Below are 15,089 nucleotides of genomic sequence, written 5' to 3'. Positions count from 1 at the left end.
ACGCGTCCCGTCGTCATCCTTCTTTCGTCGACGCCGTCGCTTACCGTCCCGACGTATCTGCACCGCCGCGGCTCCATCCGTTGCGACGCAGCCACTATCGGTCCCCCATTCGCGACACACGATCAACTATTCCGATCCATGGCGACTCCTCCACTCGCGATGCGCGGCTTCCGTGGCTTCCTCTTCACAACGCGCCACCACGAGTCACCCACCGTCCACGCAACACCGTCTAAGATGTCATCACCGGTCACCCTACGGCTCTTCTCCTTTCATGTTTGGTTTTGAATAATTCTTTTAACTAGTTTTTTATGTTTTTTTTTCCTAAATTTCGGATGATATTTTTTTATTAGTTTTGAATGATTCTTTTTCCTATGTTTTGTATGTTTTTCTCGTAGGATTTGGATGATTCTTTATCTTATGTTTTGTTTTTTTTTTTTTTAGTTTGGACGTTTTATTTTTGAAAAGAGAAATTAGGATTTGTGTAGTAATAAATGCTAAAAGATGAATTAGAGTAAAAAGAGGCAATTAATAATCATTAATTTTGTATCTTTTAAAAAATAAAATTTAAATAATTATTAATTAATGACAATTAATTAGTATAGAGTGTAGGTTCACTACAAGAAAAATCACTTTTAGCGGCCATTTATTTTGCTTTTAGCGGCAATAAAAATAGCCGCTAATACATTTACCAGCAATTAGACATTAGCCGTCTTATGCTTTGCCGCTAAAAGGTTTTAGCGGCAATTATAACATTTGCCGGTAAAGGCCTTTTTAATGGCCGCAAAAAGTATATAACTATTAGTGGTCATTTTCTTGGCAATTTGTATGGCCACCAAAAGTAATTCCAAAATTACAATATTATTTATTTTTAGCGGCCATTACTATTGCCGCAAAAACCTATTTTACCGGCAATTTATATGGCCACTAAAAATAATTCTAAAATTGTAATATTATTTACTTTTAGTTGCCATTACTATTGCCGCTAAAATCTTAAAACTTTTTTAGTTATATTATACTGATTTTCTTAAAAGCAACGAACTACTTTTTTTTTCTAGAATCTCAATTATTTGTGCCAATTATTATTATTAGTATGCATAATATAAATATACAAATTAATTACTACAAAATGAGATATTTCATTAAACTCAAAATATTGATATATAAAATTCTCTTGAAAAATAATAAATCATGTTACAAATCTAAACAACAAAAATGCTATAAGTCTATAACTATATTACATCAAGTTAGGCTATAAATCAATCCCTCTTTTCTCTCTTTCCTCTGTCATCATAGTCTAGATGGATCTGCCAAGACTTGTTTCAATAATCACATCATCAACATTCACCAAAGTGCTTCTTCCTCTGGGAAAAAATTCATCATTTGTAACAACAATAATTAGGACCTTAAATTCCCCCTGCTCAATTCAATGTAATGCATTGAATTTAGTTTCTAATGATAACAATAATTATAATAAAAATCAAACAACAGATCGTCAAATTATTGCTAAATACGAACCTTTTATTTGGCCTCATGATAACAATAATATCATATGCAATTTAAGGTTCTATATGTAATAAAATGGAGTTACCTTTGTAGGAAGTGGCAACATTACCCATTGATTTGAAGCTGATTTAGCTTTTGATCTTGTCGTTATTCCCACATTAGACTTTGAAAAGCAAATAAGCTCAACTACTCAGCACCACTTCGAAAAGAATGTTTAAACGAATATATTGAATCAATATAATATTGTAATACCTTAATTAGATGGCCTAGTATGTTTACTCTTGCCAATTTATTGTGCCTACTGGCTAGCAACAAAGCCAGAGCAATTGTAGTAATTTTTATTTGATAGGCCCCTTGTATCTCACCTGCCATCACATGCCATACAGTTAAATTTGTTAGATCTTGTTTATATGCATGTTAACCATTTGCTGTTAATCATTCTAATGTTTGAGTCTCTATTAAAAACTCCTCATACACTCATGATAGATAAGATAGCGGATTCAAGTTATTTGCAGCTAGAAAGCTAACTAGCTTTTCACATTCTACAAAGCTCCATCAAGTTAGGCAGCAAAACATCCTTCAGCAAATGAAAATTTTCCAAAGAAATTATAAACTGCATTGATAGAGGAAATCAAATCAGTGTTAATTGAATTGAAGAAAAACAGGGTGAGAAATTACCTACAAGGATTCTACGAATTAATTTTATCCATCACAGTATAAAACATTTATGAGATAAACTGATATCTAAAAATAAAAATAAGAAACATACTAAATTGAACCCTAATTATAGTGTGTAACTGTCTACTCCAGAATTAATAAAAATAGAAGCTGACCTCATGATTGCCATGCAATAAAACATAGAAAGAATATCCTCCAAGAGAGAAGATTCACCAGATTCCACTCTACATGAAAGAAAAAATCACAATCTTCAAATAAACAACACTTATAACAATTTTTTCAAAAATAAAATAAAATAAATAAAATATTTCAATAAAACAAATGCATTAAAAATTGGAAAGGTGCTGAGGATTTACCTAAAGCAAGGATCCTTCTGCTGGATTTCAACAAAGGAAGTTGTGATTTTGACTAAGTGTAGCAACAAGCAGTTAACACTCTTTAACTCCACTAGATTAGTCACAAGTTTCAGTAAAGTAAACATTTTCAGAAATTTAAAACAGTTTTCAAAAAAAAAAAATAAAGGGAATAGAGTCTGAAGTCAGTTTTCAATAGGTTTGTCCTACCACCCTCTGTATTAGGGCTTTGCCCTTAAGAAGAAACCAAACACAACCACTACTCTTTATGAGGAAAGTAAAGAGCCCTTCAATAAAATTATGTAGCTACAGCAAAATCCCAAGTTGCCATAATGCCAACTAAATAATTAAAAGTATGCACTTTAGTTTGCATAGCTCATGCCAAAAATGTACCCCAACTTCCATTCTTTTTTATAGGCCTGTTTCACAAGCATAGAAGAGTTGAACGATTTACAATATCATGTTGATTAAATTAAAAGCATGTAAATTCAAAATATCTTGTTTCTCTACAAATTCATTATTGAAACTACCAGCCTGTAGTTCTCTTGGAGATCTCGCAAGGAGTTGTTAGTTTTTTTCTAATTTTTCCTGAAGCGGTAGTTTAATTTGAGACAAGATACTCTTAATCTGAATAGAAAAATGTCAACCTGATATACCCCAGGGAATACCTTTTGACTAAGGCTGAGGTCCTTGAAATGAAGCCTTGTTGTCTGATTTTATTCAACCAAATGCCAAAAGTTACATTATTGAGCAAACTTGATCTTATAATGTAAGCAAGAAGACTCATGAAGAACACATGCTCACCAATAGATTCTGATAAGCCAGCTAGCCCCCACCCCAACCTGTTGTGAATAGTAGTAGTGGAGATTGTGTTAGTTCCTTCTCTGATCAAAGCAATAGGTACCTAAACTGTGGTTGTAGTGGAAATAGTAAAATTAAAAATATTCCAAACTTTAAATCAGGCCTTAAGTAATAGATCCACCTAAGTCTGCAACTCTTACCACACCTCTGCAAACCTATCACCAACAACCACATTAACAACAACACAGAACAAACCTTAACATGTATCATATTATGAATACTAACCTGCTTGCTTAGGAACAGAGCTCCAACATCCATGACCGTACTTAATGATATGCCTGAGAAGCTTTTCATCCTCTTGAGAGAAATAATAAAAGACAAAAACTAGACGAAAACTAGAATTTTACCATATTGGAATTATTGAGTTCAACCGTTGAAGAATCACCATGAATCAGGTTACTTCTATCAAACCTATTAATCAAGAGAATAATGCGCTAACAGACCAGAGAATCATACTAATTGCAATGGATTCTGCCAGATATCAAGTTAAGCAGCAAATATTGAAGCACATCAACATGCATTTCGATTCATAGCAATACATGATCATTACAAGAGAATCAAACCAGATTTCACATAATAAAATCACAAAATTAACATGAAATTTTCAAAAAATTCCCAATCAGATCAGAATATCAATTAAATCACACAAACCCTGGAAATGAGAATTTTTCAGTTAAGCGATTGAAATTAAATGAGAAAAGGAGCAAAAGGTTATGAGATGCAAACTAAAATCAGAGATCAAAGTATGTGGTAGAGGCAGCAACGAAGACAGAGATTGTGGCAAGAACCAGCGCCAGAGAATGCAGAGTGAGGAGGAGGCGACAGCGAAGAACATCAATTGAGTAGGTCAGTGTAGCACGTGGTGTGAAGAGGAGGAGAAGGTGGCAGTGGTGGAAAATTGAAGAGCCGGCACTTCTACTCAAGGAGATTGGGTGAAGCGACGAAGAAGAGGTGCCATGGGTGGTGGTAGTTCGACGCAGAATGAGAGAAATGCATAGCGAACGAAAAGTGATACTCTTAATAATAGCAGACAAGAATAATTTTATATACTATTGGTAATTGTTTAGCGGCCATTTCCTCTTATTGCCATAACAAAGGAAGTATTTAACGGCAATTATTCATTTGCCATTAAAAAAGTTCTTTAATAATAGAAGTTGTGGCTATATTACTATTGCCGTTAAAAAATTGTCGGTAAAAATCAAATTTGTTGTAGTGGTTAAATATGTTTGTTGGCTTGTTGTTGGCTATACTCCTCTTGGTTTCCTAGCGGGATTATTTTACAAAAGGTACAGTAATTAATGAGCAGTGTAATTTATATTATTAATCCGTTTAAAGGTCTGCATGTACAAGGTAGGATTCAAATCCCCAACACTTAAGTAGACGAATAAACTGACCACTTGACCAATCCAAATTGGTTAGTGTTAGTCGAATAAAATAAATTATAAATTGAAAATGGTGCAATTAGCATCGAAGATTGTACATGATAAATCTTGTCGTCTGTGATGAGTTTTTTGTCGAAATAAGGTTATCACTTATCAATAAGGAAAAGGTATTTAATTAGTTCGATGAGGTTTGTCGAAGTGAAATAGAGCAATTGAAACAGTGTTAGGATCGATGGTCAAGACAGTTGAAGATGATTTCACAACACATATATCTGGTAGGGATAGTTACTTTTCAAGTTTTGTATATGAAACATGTGATGAAATTTGTTTAGTTGAAGAAATCTATAAATATACAAGATTCATAAGAAACGAAGTTGAAATTCGATTTCAGAAAATATTCTCACATATTCACATCTCTAATGACTTTTTGAGTTTGCCAAAAACTTTATTTTCTGTAAAATTTCTCCCATATCTTTATATATTTTCATTTAAATTTTCTATGATTTCCTTTTCAGCAAGTATTTTCCCTTTTGCAATGTACTCTTTTCATTTTTTCTCTTTTCAATTCAAACACTTAAATTTCAGTTTATATTTCTCTTTTTCTTAGTCTTGTTCAAAGAAGAGTCTTTGATGCATATTTAAAAATTACTCCTCGCAAAAAAAAAATAAATTTTGTTCTCAGATAATAAATATTGGACCAACAAAAAATTTACTAAAAATCTACATAATAGTTAGCAAATAATTTCACTAGTTTCACTAAAGTAACACTCAACATTTTGTACTTGATTAGTTTAAATTATCAAAATTATTTACAAAACAAATTGGAAAGGTTGTACGGACAATCATCATCAGTAACATTTATAGCTTACTATATAATAATCCACAAAGCAACAACATCCAGTTTCATTGTATTGATTCACATTTCAGGCACAAATAGTTTAGTTTATTTAATAATATAATTGTCCCATTTTTTGGGTGCTTAACATTAAACTAATTATATCATGCAAAAGTCAGTCTTAGAAGAGGTTCCTTTCAACAACACAGCCAAGTATGTCGGCTGTTTTTTAACTCCAGTTAGAAAATCACAGCCACATTAGTCTACTAATTAAAGAAAAACAATTGATAAAAAATAATTTTCAAAAGTAAAAGTGATGAGAAGGAAAAAAAGATACATTTTTTAATTAATCTATGATTATTTTTAAATGTATGTGATAAATGTGATGACAATATTAGGCAGAAACCAAGAACGTTGGTCCACCAACGAGACGCCGGCAAAGATTGATTGGTCCTTGATTATTTGTATTAAGTTATTCTAATGAGGTAACTAATAACGTTGATCATCAAAGAGTGCATTAAGGGTATATATATTGATGGTGCCAACTAGATATTATTAAAAATATATTATGTGACCTCTAAACAGTAAGTAAATGTGACTTGCCTCCATTTTCTATCTGCGCAATATTATATATTGGTACACGGCTTATAAAATATTTTTGTGAAAACCTTGTTTTAACTTCTTGAAAGTTACATCTACATCTACATATACATATACATATACATATACATATACATATACATATACATATACAGTAATATTACATTATTAGTAAATATTATAATTTGCTAACGAACTATAATTCAAATGGTATAATCTCTTTATATTCATCTAAAAATCATAAATTTAACTCTCACTCCTAACTTTAAAAAAAAAAATTATAATTTTAAATTAGTATTTAGCCAATAATAATTTATACTCATATTTATATTTATATACATAAAATATATAATTTATACATATAAATTAATATATTTTGTATTTATATTTATCAAAATTTACACCTATAAATTAATAAATTTTATTTATTAAAAACACTTTAGTATTTATGTTGAGTAATTATTGGCCAAAATTACTAAAATCGGCAGACCGCCAAAACTTTCTGTATACATATATTACTAATACTCAATTTATATATAAAATAATTAATACTTAGTAGACGGTAAATAAAATTTTTTACACAAATATTTAATGTTTTTTTTTGTTTGTATCAGGATATCTATGAGGTTGGAAGTTCAATGATTAATTTCTTGAATATTTACGAGCAAGCAAGCTTTATTTCTATTCTCTAGTGAGTATCGAACCCAAAAAAAATAGTTAAACAAGAAATACAGATCCTCATCTATATGTACTAACTAGCATTGGTACACAAATATTTAATGATATATTGACAAATTAGTATTATCTAAATACATAAATTTAACTGAAAAATAACATAAATCTTTTTACATAATATCATTGCATCAAAGTTAATTGAACTGGTAATACTAATAGTATGCTTTATAATTATAAATCTCTACTCTATAATCAAATAAAATATAATTTGACACCAATTAAAATAATGCTGTGTAGTTTTCATCATAATTTGCAATGATAGACTTAGCTCTTGTGTTATCGTCATTATTTGATGTATTATCCTCTCTTGTAAACATACTATTGTCTCTAACTAATTATTAATCAATGAATATCTATCGAGAAAAGAAAAATTGATTTCATAATTTAACTTATCATCGATGTAGAACGTCATCTTAATATGCATTTCAAGAAATTTCTATCAACATAAGCATTATTGCAAAGAATATCATTTATGTGTGTTAATTTTTTTTTTTTTTTGTGCCTAAAATTAACACTACTAAACAGAGAACGAAGCTCAGGGAGCAAGAAGATCACGCGGGAAAAGTTCATGAACATCTTCCCCAGGCTATAAGCACTCTATACTATATATATATATAATCAAAACAAGCTGAATTCAGACGTTAGTTCCATTGATATCTTATGGCACCCAAAATAAGGAACAAAAGCTTACGTTTTCTCCTTCATGAAAGCATTATTTAATTTGTACATTATCGAGAAATAAGATTTTTTATTTTGTTTTATGTTCATTATCAATTATCAGCTATAGATACAAAACATCACTCTTACATATAATAAATATACACTACATTTTTTTAATGTCAATTTGCATGTATCCTAATATTTATACACACACTCTCATTAATTAATATCAGATATAAATTTAATGAATTCGAACTATCACAAAGAAGAATAAACCTACCATATGATGAGGCTATGAACAATACAATTCGAATCAACTATTTAGGTTTATATCAAAATCAGGAATTAAAATTAGTTATTATTAGTAAAAAATATATATTAAAATATAAAAATATATTAAAAATACATACATAATAAATTCGAATATTGATATTTATTTAAGCGAATAAGTGAGCTAATAATTAGACCAACCCAAATTGATTGTAAATATATTTTTATTTGAGTAATCATCGATATTATGACTTGCTATCAAATAGTCATTTGTAGTTAATGTTTTAACGGTCCTGCTACATTACTAACAGCATATTTGCCAATTTTTGCCAACTCTTATTTATAACTGTGTTTCATGGAAGTGTTTTCGTGGATGTGTCTAATAAAAATGTATTTTTTATGGTTGTGTTTAATAGAAGTGTCTTTATAGATATATATTCTGGATGTGTCTCTTTATATATGTATTTAAAATATAATAATTAATTATTATTGACAATAAGTTGGCAGATAATATGTTGGTACCTATACTTTTCTATGTTTTAAATGTTTTAAATACCAAAATATTTACGGTGTGAGACAACATCTTCTTTTAAAGTCACAAATTTAGCAAGATCATCACATATGCTACATAACAAATGTGTCAAATTATTTTTCACCAAATAATTCAGTCATGGAGATAATTAATATTTTCAGATATATCATGCAAGTTTGGTTAATTATGATCATTAAGATATATGTGATTCTTTATTATTATTATTATTATTATTATTTGCGTTACTTGCATGCCTGGTTTGCTATGGACCACACTAATCTAATCCCACTTGGAGTTGCAGCCATGTTGAAGAATTTAAATATGCGAGAAACATTAAGATATGGTTTAATAAATTGTAGTAAACAAACAGAAGAATTCAAATGTGCAGAGAAGAGTAGACCCATGTTTTTCTGATAAATTTGCGTCTCTCTCTCTCCCACTAGGACATTGTAAAGGAATGAATTCAACAATGCAGCCAATAATAATGCACATCATCTATACGTCACATGATTCATGAGTCTCTCTCTCTCTCTCTCTCTCTTCTCCATCATGATTCATGATTATTATTGATCTCTCATGTTCTACTCTCACTATATATATTCCTTTCATTCAGTAACCAACTAACACTTTACGATGCCACGCACCAAATTAAAAGCATGCAGTAGTAATGACATGTCAAGCTAGCTAGGTAGCTAGATAGATCCGACCATGTGGCCTACATTAGTGGTTAATAAGATTCTCAAGAAGAGGCTAGGAAGCACCAACTTTGTCGCTGATTATCATCATACTTATGAGCAACCCTTGTTGTCCATTGATGAACAATCCATTCATCATCATCCAAATTACAACAAGTACAACTACAAGTAAGCCTTAATTAGCTTCTTCAAATCTTAAAATTCAAATCTCTTGTTCTACTTCCCCTTTTTCTTAATTTCTTTACTGGTGTATGTGTGTGATCCAAGGGTTTTTGTTAGCACATGGAACGTAGGTGGGGTTGCACCACACCAAGATTTGAACTTGGAGGATTTGTTGGACACATGCAACAACTCCTGTGACATCTATGTACTAGGGTAAGTATGTAGCCTTTAATTAATTATTCTTCTTGTTATTGATTTACATACATAGAAATAACAATTAATGATCATCAGGTTTCAAGAAATAGTGCCTCTGAAGGCATCAAACGTTCTGGGATCAGAGAACAGCGAGGTTTCTAGCAAATGGAATTCCTTAATCAGGGAAGCTCTGAACAAGAAGACAGAAAATGATGATGAGTGGAAAGGAGACCCACAAGAATTCCAGTGTATCATAAGCAAGCAAATGGTTGGTGTGTTCATATCTGTGTGGACAAGGAAAGATCTTCGCCCTTTCATTCACCATCCAAGTGTCTCTTGTATTGGATGTGGCATCATGGGCTGCTTAGGAAACAAGGTCACCTATAATTAATTAAACAAATTACATTTCATTAACCCCACAATTAGTTCAACCGAATTTATTTTATTTAGTATTCATCAATTATTGCTAAATAAGACAAATTCTACCTGTTTTTCTTGTATGTCCGTTAATTTAAACTCTTACATACATACAAACTAACAAATTATTATTGTTAGATAAAAAATTGTCTTTATTGAAACACAACATATTATATATATAATCACTAAAAGTCATATTTGAATTTTAATTTACAGGGATCGGTGTCAGTGAGATTTCGGTTACATGAAACAAGCTTCTGCTTTGTGTGCAGCCATCTTGCATCAGGGGGCAGAGAAGGAGATGAGAAGCACAGAAACTCTAACGTTGCAGAAATATTTTCCCGGACAACTTTTCCCAAAGGCCCTTTGTTTGATTTGCCAAGAAAGATTCTTGATCATGAGTCAGTATAATAATCTTGAAACCGTCCAAATATTTTTTATAATTATTCACCCCCCCCCCCTTGCTTTTTCTTTATTAATTAAGTTCCTTTCTGACAAAATCATCAAAACAAGGTGCCAATATGTATTAAATAAACAGTTTTGTTTTTCATGTGCATATGATTTTCCTGGCTCTTAAAAAAAGAATTCATTTTTTTAGTGAAGAACCATCACCATTTCACCAATCATATATAGTCCCTGGCTTTGAATTTGTTCCTAATTAAATAGAAAACGATGCCGCCAAAACACTAACATCATTATTAGTTGGTTGTTACGTTTCTAACAAACTTTATCCTTAATTAATTCAATTTTAGTAGTAGGGAGGAAATTGTTCTTTTTTTGTAACTAATATTAATCAAACAGATTAGAACTAACATTGTAAAAAATGAGAGTAAAAAACCATTTGCAACTACAGAATTAGTAATACATACCCAAGTAGATTAGTTATTAAATATAGTTGACTTCTTCTTAGTAATCACTGAATGGTCAAATTAATTAACTATTCCCCTGCTTCTTGCATATTTATTTAGATATAATTAGAGAACAAATAATGTTGTATTAATTTTGAGGTGCTACCTAACACACAGTTTTGTCTTTTATGTGCAGCCATGTAGTATTGCTAGGAGATCTAAATTATAGAATTTCTCTACCAGAAGAATCAACACGGTTACTTGTTGAAAAAGGAGACTGGGATTCCTTATTACAAAATGATCAGGTATCTTATTAAGGTTTGAACTTTGAATATAATTTGGAAAATCTTCTAGGAATATTCTTTTCTTTCTTGTTTTTTTATCTAACTTGTATTAGTGGGAAAACTAATGAAGCTAATGATGGAGCTAGAGAACGGAAACATGTTAAGAGGGTGGCATGAAGGGCCAATCAAATTTGCTCCAACATACAAGTATTTTCCAAATTCAGATATGTATTATGGATGTTGTTATCATGGGAAAAAAGCAGAAAAGAAGCGAGCACCAGCATGGTAAGACACAAAAATTGTCAAAACTATATATTTAGATTGATATTAAATAATAGTTAACAAATTGAATTAATTGTTTGTTGTTAATTTAGGTGTGACCGAATAGTGTGGTATGGAAATGGTTTAAAGCAACTTGTGTACAATAGAAGTGAGTCAAAACTATCAGACCACAGGCCTGTGAAGGCAATATTCATAGCTCAAGTGAGGGTTTCAACAGAGCTAGGAAATTTGCAAACCTTGTTTCTATCAGAAAGATTTGAACACATTAAAACTCCTTTTGGAGTTTCTACAACCAATGATGATTTTCTATGTAAAAAACAACTGAGTTTCCGGTTGTGAAATAAGAATCATTATTATATTGTGATTTTGTACAAAAATTCTATTTTATATCTGAAGATAACATATCATAAGTTTTTTGCTGATGAGTATACAGTGAAGTAGTTGTTCAATTTTAGTCTTCATGTTATATAATATGAATTATTAAAGCACTCTGTCTAGTTTGAAAGAAATTAATTTCCTAATATCTTTTGGAGCTTAAATAAATGCAACTTTTCTTCTTGTTTGGAACCAGCAAACCAGATAAATTGGAGCACTCAAACTGCATATATGATAAATAATGATTTAAAAAAAAAAAAAAACTCCCATTCTTCAAAAAGGATAGAATATATTATAAGCCAATTATTGAGCTAGTTGGGAGGACATTAATTGGTTAGTACTGGTTTTGCTATCTATGATAGATAGACTAGCAAGTGGAACATCACCCTCGCTCTTATCCTCTTCTTCGTGCATGATGGAAATAAAAAACATATATATATTTCATGGAAATTGATATAAATCTGTAAATGCATGCGCATATATATATAAGATATCATTTTAGAAATGCAACTTGTGAAAAAAGTATATGCTACAAGTATGGTCATTGTGGCATGTTTCAAAGTTTGAAGAATGATTTTTCATAGATCTTATGACATCCTCTAGAATGGATGGGAAAAAAAAAGACATAAACATAACAATTTGATAACTAAATTAAAGAAATTATTAAGTGCTTTCAATGACATAATGTAATATACAAATTATAGCCCTCATATAGACGACAAGTTAGATATATATAAGTTGAAGAGTACAGGAAGCTAAGGAGTCCATGAGGATAAAATAAAATAATAAAACAAAAAAGAAATTTATATGAATTTGAATTGAAGGTGCAAGCAATACAATTATGGTTATGCAATTGCATGTGAAAAGGATCTTGAATTGTCTCTACACCAATCTTTTTGTGTTGTCGTCACTTACAGGGAACAAGGCCACAACTTGCTTGTTAACTACTGCTATTGTTTGTTAATGTTATACGTAGGTACAAATAGGGTGTTCATAGATTGGATTCGATCCGCATATAACCGAATCCGATCCGAAAATTACAGATATGGATCCGATCCGTAAGGCTTTCGGATCGGATCGGATCCGCACACTAATCGGATCGGATTGCGGATTTTGTGTTGGTGTCCGCATATCCGCGTATCCGCAAAAATAAAGAAATAAATAAGTAAATATTTTTTTATATTTTATTTCAACTAATAATTATCATATATGTTGTATTATTTTAATTTATTATTTAAAAAAATATGTTTAATATTATTTTAAGAGTAAACATATTTAAAAGAATAGAAAAATAAATTTTATTGATATTTTTTTAATAAGAATAAACTTTTTAAAATATTTTTGTGTTTTGCGGATATATCCGATATTCGATTCGCAAATGTGCAAATCGGATCGGATCCAACCTTAAAAACTGCGGATATTGGATCCGATCCGATGATTTTAGTAAGGATCGGATCGAAATTCTGGCCATATCCGATCCGATTCGCTTGCACCCCTAGGTACAAATTCTTTTAAAACTAAATTCTACCACGTCCCATAATAAAACTTGGATGAGCGAGAGTGATGAGAATGATTTTTATTAATATTAAATCAATTTAATTAGATTTAATTGATAAAAAAATTTATACGTATAGTGTTACTCTTTCTTAATTAAATGCTCATATGTAGGATTATAGGTCGAAAAACAGTTTGATTTATGCAGCACTCAATGATATTTCAACCCATCTTAGAAGTGTTTTCCTTTTTTTCGTCAAATAACCTTTAGTTAGCAAATTTTGAAGCAAAATAGAAAAATAGAAGTTGGCATATATATAACATTTATAAATTCCGCAAGTGGTTAAATATCTATTGAATCCAATAATGGTTGAGAAGATAGAAAAAAATATAAGTACATGAATACCTTATTCTAATATATAGTAAATTATTGTAATCTATAGTATAGTATCATTTTTTTTCTTCTTGATCAAACCTTTTTTTTATCATTACACTATTTATACACACACTCACCCACACTATAAAAATCTTAAACGGTTAAACCACATTCTAATCTTAGTTGAGATTTAAAAAGCAATCAATCTATCATCTGATTTAGGATTCAGCTACTTCTTTTTTGTCAACTTACACACCCACCCACGTATAATGTTTGGACGTCATAGTTTGAAAACCAGAGAGTTAGAACTTGCTTCTTTTGATTTTTTTTTAATTTATTAGTTTTTGTTATTTTGAATTCTTTAATTATTATTGAAATAAATAAATAAATTTAAATATAATTAACATATAATTATAAATATTATATATTGAAATATAAGTAACAACAATATGATCAATCTGACAAAGTCCAATAAACATGGTTTTTATTTGTTGTTTTCTTTCTTCTCACCTCTCTATATATTATGTATCAATTCAACTAGGTATCCTTCAAAAGTTGTACAATATTAAGTCTTTTATTACAATAATTTAAAAAAATTAAAACAAACACATTTAAAAATTATAAATAAATTTAGTGTCTTTTTAAAATTAAATACACATTCAAAATACAAACTAAATAAAACTGAAATTTAAAATTTCAATTTCAATTTTAAATTTCTGTTTCAGATTTAATATATTTAATTATTAATATATTACAATTTAAATATACATCCAAAAATCAAATGAGTTAGAATTCAAAATTTTGAATTTAAAATTCTAAAATAAATCTTAAACATCTTAAATCACTAGTAAAATTTTCGCTCCGTAAGGATCCAGAACTGCAGCGCCTCTCCCTCCTTATCTGTGGCCGCTCGTCTTCTCCCGCGTTGCCCACTCCTCTGCGACGATCTCCTCTTTCGGCGACGCGCTCCTCCCCGCGACGCGCACTTCCCTTACGCACACCTCCGCGCCTCCTCCATCGATGGGCTCCTTCCCGTTTCCTCCCTCGCGCCACACACAACCGCCCCCTTCTCCTGTGCCTCCCCCTGTCTTCTCCCCCAAGTCGCACTCCTTCTGTCTCTGGTAGTTCTGCTTGCAAATTTCTAAAAAAATTGGTTGAGTTCATTCATGAAGATATGCTATCCTTTTTTTTCGCTTAATAAAAAGTTCTATTTTTTTAAATTTATGTATAATATTGGAAGTGTCTGTGTTTTTTTTTTTTAATGTATTTGTGATTATAATTTTTTTTTGCACTCATATGTTTGATTTGGGAGTTATAATGTTAACCTAATTTGGATGTGTTAATACTTAATTTTGGATGTGTTTATGTTGTTCATTATGTTTTTATGTACATATATAAGTTTTTTTACATGAGTTTTGGATGTGTTGATAAAATATTTAGAATGCATTTTTATAATTTTGGATGTGTATTTGAGTTTAATTTTTTCTGTGTTCAATATGTAATTTTGAACTATAATGACAATAATTTAGATGTGTTAATACATAATTTTAAA

General features: G+C 30.4%; 1 protein-coding gene and 1 long non-coding RNA gene across 10 annotated transcripts; one reads left to right on the top strand and one right to left on the bottom strand.

Moving 5' to 3' along the window:
- Positions 1-1,116: 1,116 nt before the first annotated feature.
- LOC107632088 (uncharacterized) lies at positions 1,117-4,469 on the bottom strand. 8 transcript variants are annotated; one of them, XR_002360023.2, is made up of 7 exons: positions 3,339-4,468; positions 2,538-3,244; positions 2,337-2,405; positions 1,979-2,116; positions 1,756-1,868; positions 1,589-1,666; positions 1,117-1,361 (listed from the first exon to the last, which is right to left on the bottom strand). It is a non-coding gene; the product is annotated as an uncharacterized LOC107632088 (long non-coding RNA). The 8 variants fall into 8 exon arrangements; XR_002360020.2 differs by having other exon boundaries at positions 1,756-2,405; positions 2,538-2,628; positions 3,203-3,244; positions 3,339-4,469; XR_015907550.1 differs by having other exon boundaries at positions 1,756-2,405; positions 3,339-3,550; positions 3,621-4,469.
- Positions 4,470-8,992: 4,523 nt separating this feature from the next.
- Positions 8,993-11,777, top strand: LOC107632089 (DNAse I-like superfamily protein). 2 transcript variants are annotated; one of them, XM_016335728.3, is made up of 7 exons: positions 8,993-9,272; positions 9,384-9,479; positions 9,558-9,837; positions 10,095-10,279; positions 10,923-11,031; positions 11,141-11,295; positions 11,385-11,732. In XM_016335728.3, exons 1-7 carry the CDS (start codon positions 9,118-9,120, stop codon positions 11,629-11,631), a joined length of 1,227 nt encoding a protein of 408 aa, XP_016191214.1. In that variant the 5' UTR covers positions 8,993-9,117; the 3' UTR covers positions 11,632-11,732. The 2 variants fall into 2 exon arrangements, with proteins under 2 accessions (XP_016191214.1, XP_016191213.1); XM_016335727.3 differs by having other exon boundaries at positions 8,995-9,272; positions 9,372-9,479; positions 11,385-11,777.
- Positions 11,778-15,089: the final 3,312 nt, after the last annotated feature.

The sequence above is a fragment of the Arachis ipaensis genome, chromosome B3, assembly GCF_059453495.1.
Source record: "Arachis ipaensis isolate K30076 ecotype BB chromosome B3, ASM5945349v1, whole genome shotgun sequence".
Lineage (NCBI taxonomy): Eukaryota > Viridiplantae > Streptophyta > Magnoliopsida > Fabales > Fabaceae > Arachis > Arachis ipaensis.
This window is presented reverse-complemented; position numbering and strand designations above follow the sequence as displayed.

What these genes read in the sequence shown, in the direction of transcription:
- LOC107632089 (XM_016335727.3), top strand. Translation starts at nt 9,118, where the DNA reads ATGTGGCCTACATTAGTGGTTAATAAGATTCTCAAGAAGAGGCTAGGA. An exon ending in TACAACAAGTACAACTACAA is followed by an intron (nt 9,273 to 9,371) that starts GTAAGCCTTAAT and finishes GTGTGATCCAAG; the next exon opens with GGTTTTTGTTAGCACATGGA. An exon ending in TGGGCTGCTTAGGAAACAAG is followed by an intron (nt 9,838 to 10,094) that starts GTCACCTATAAT and finishes TTTAATTTACAG; the next exon opens with GGATCGGTGTCAGTGAGATT.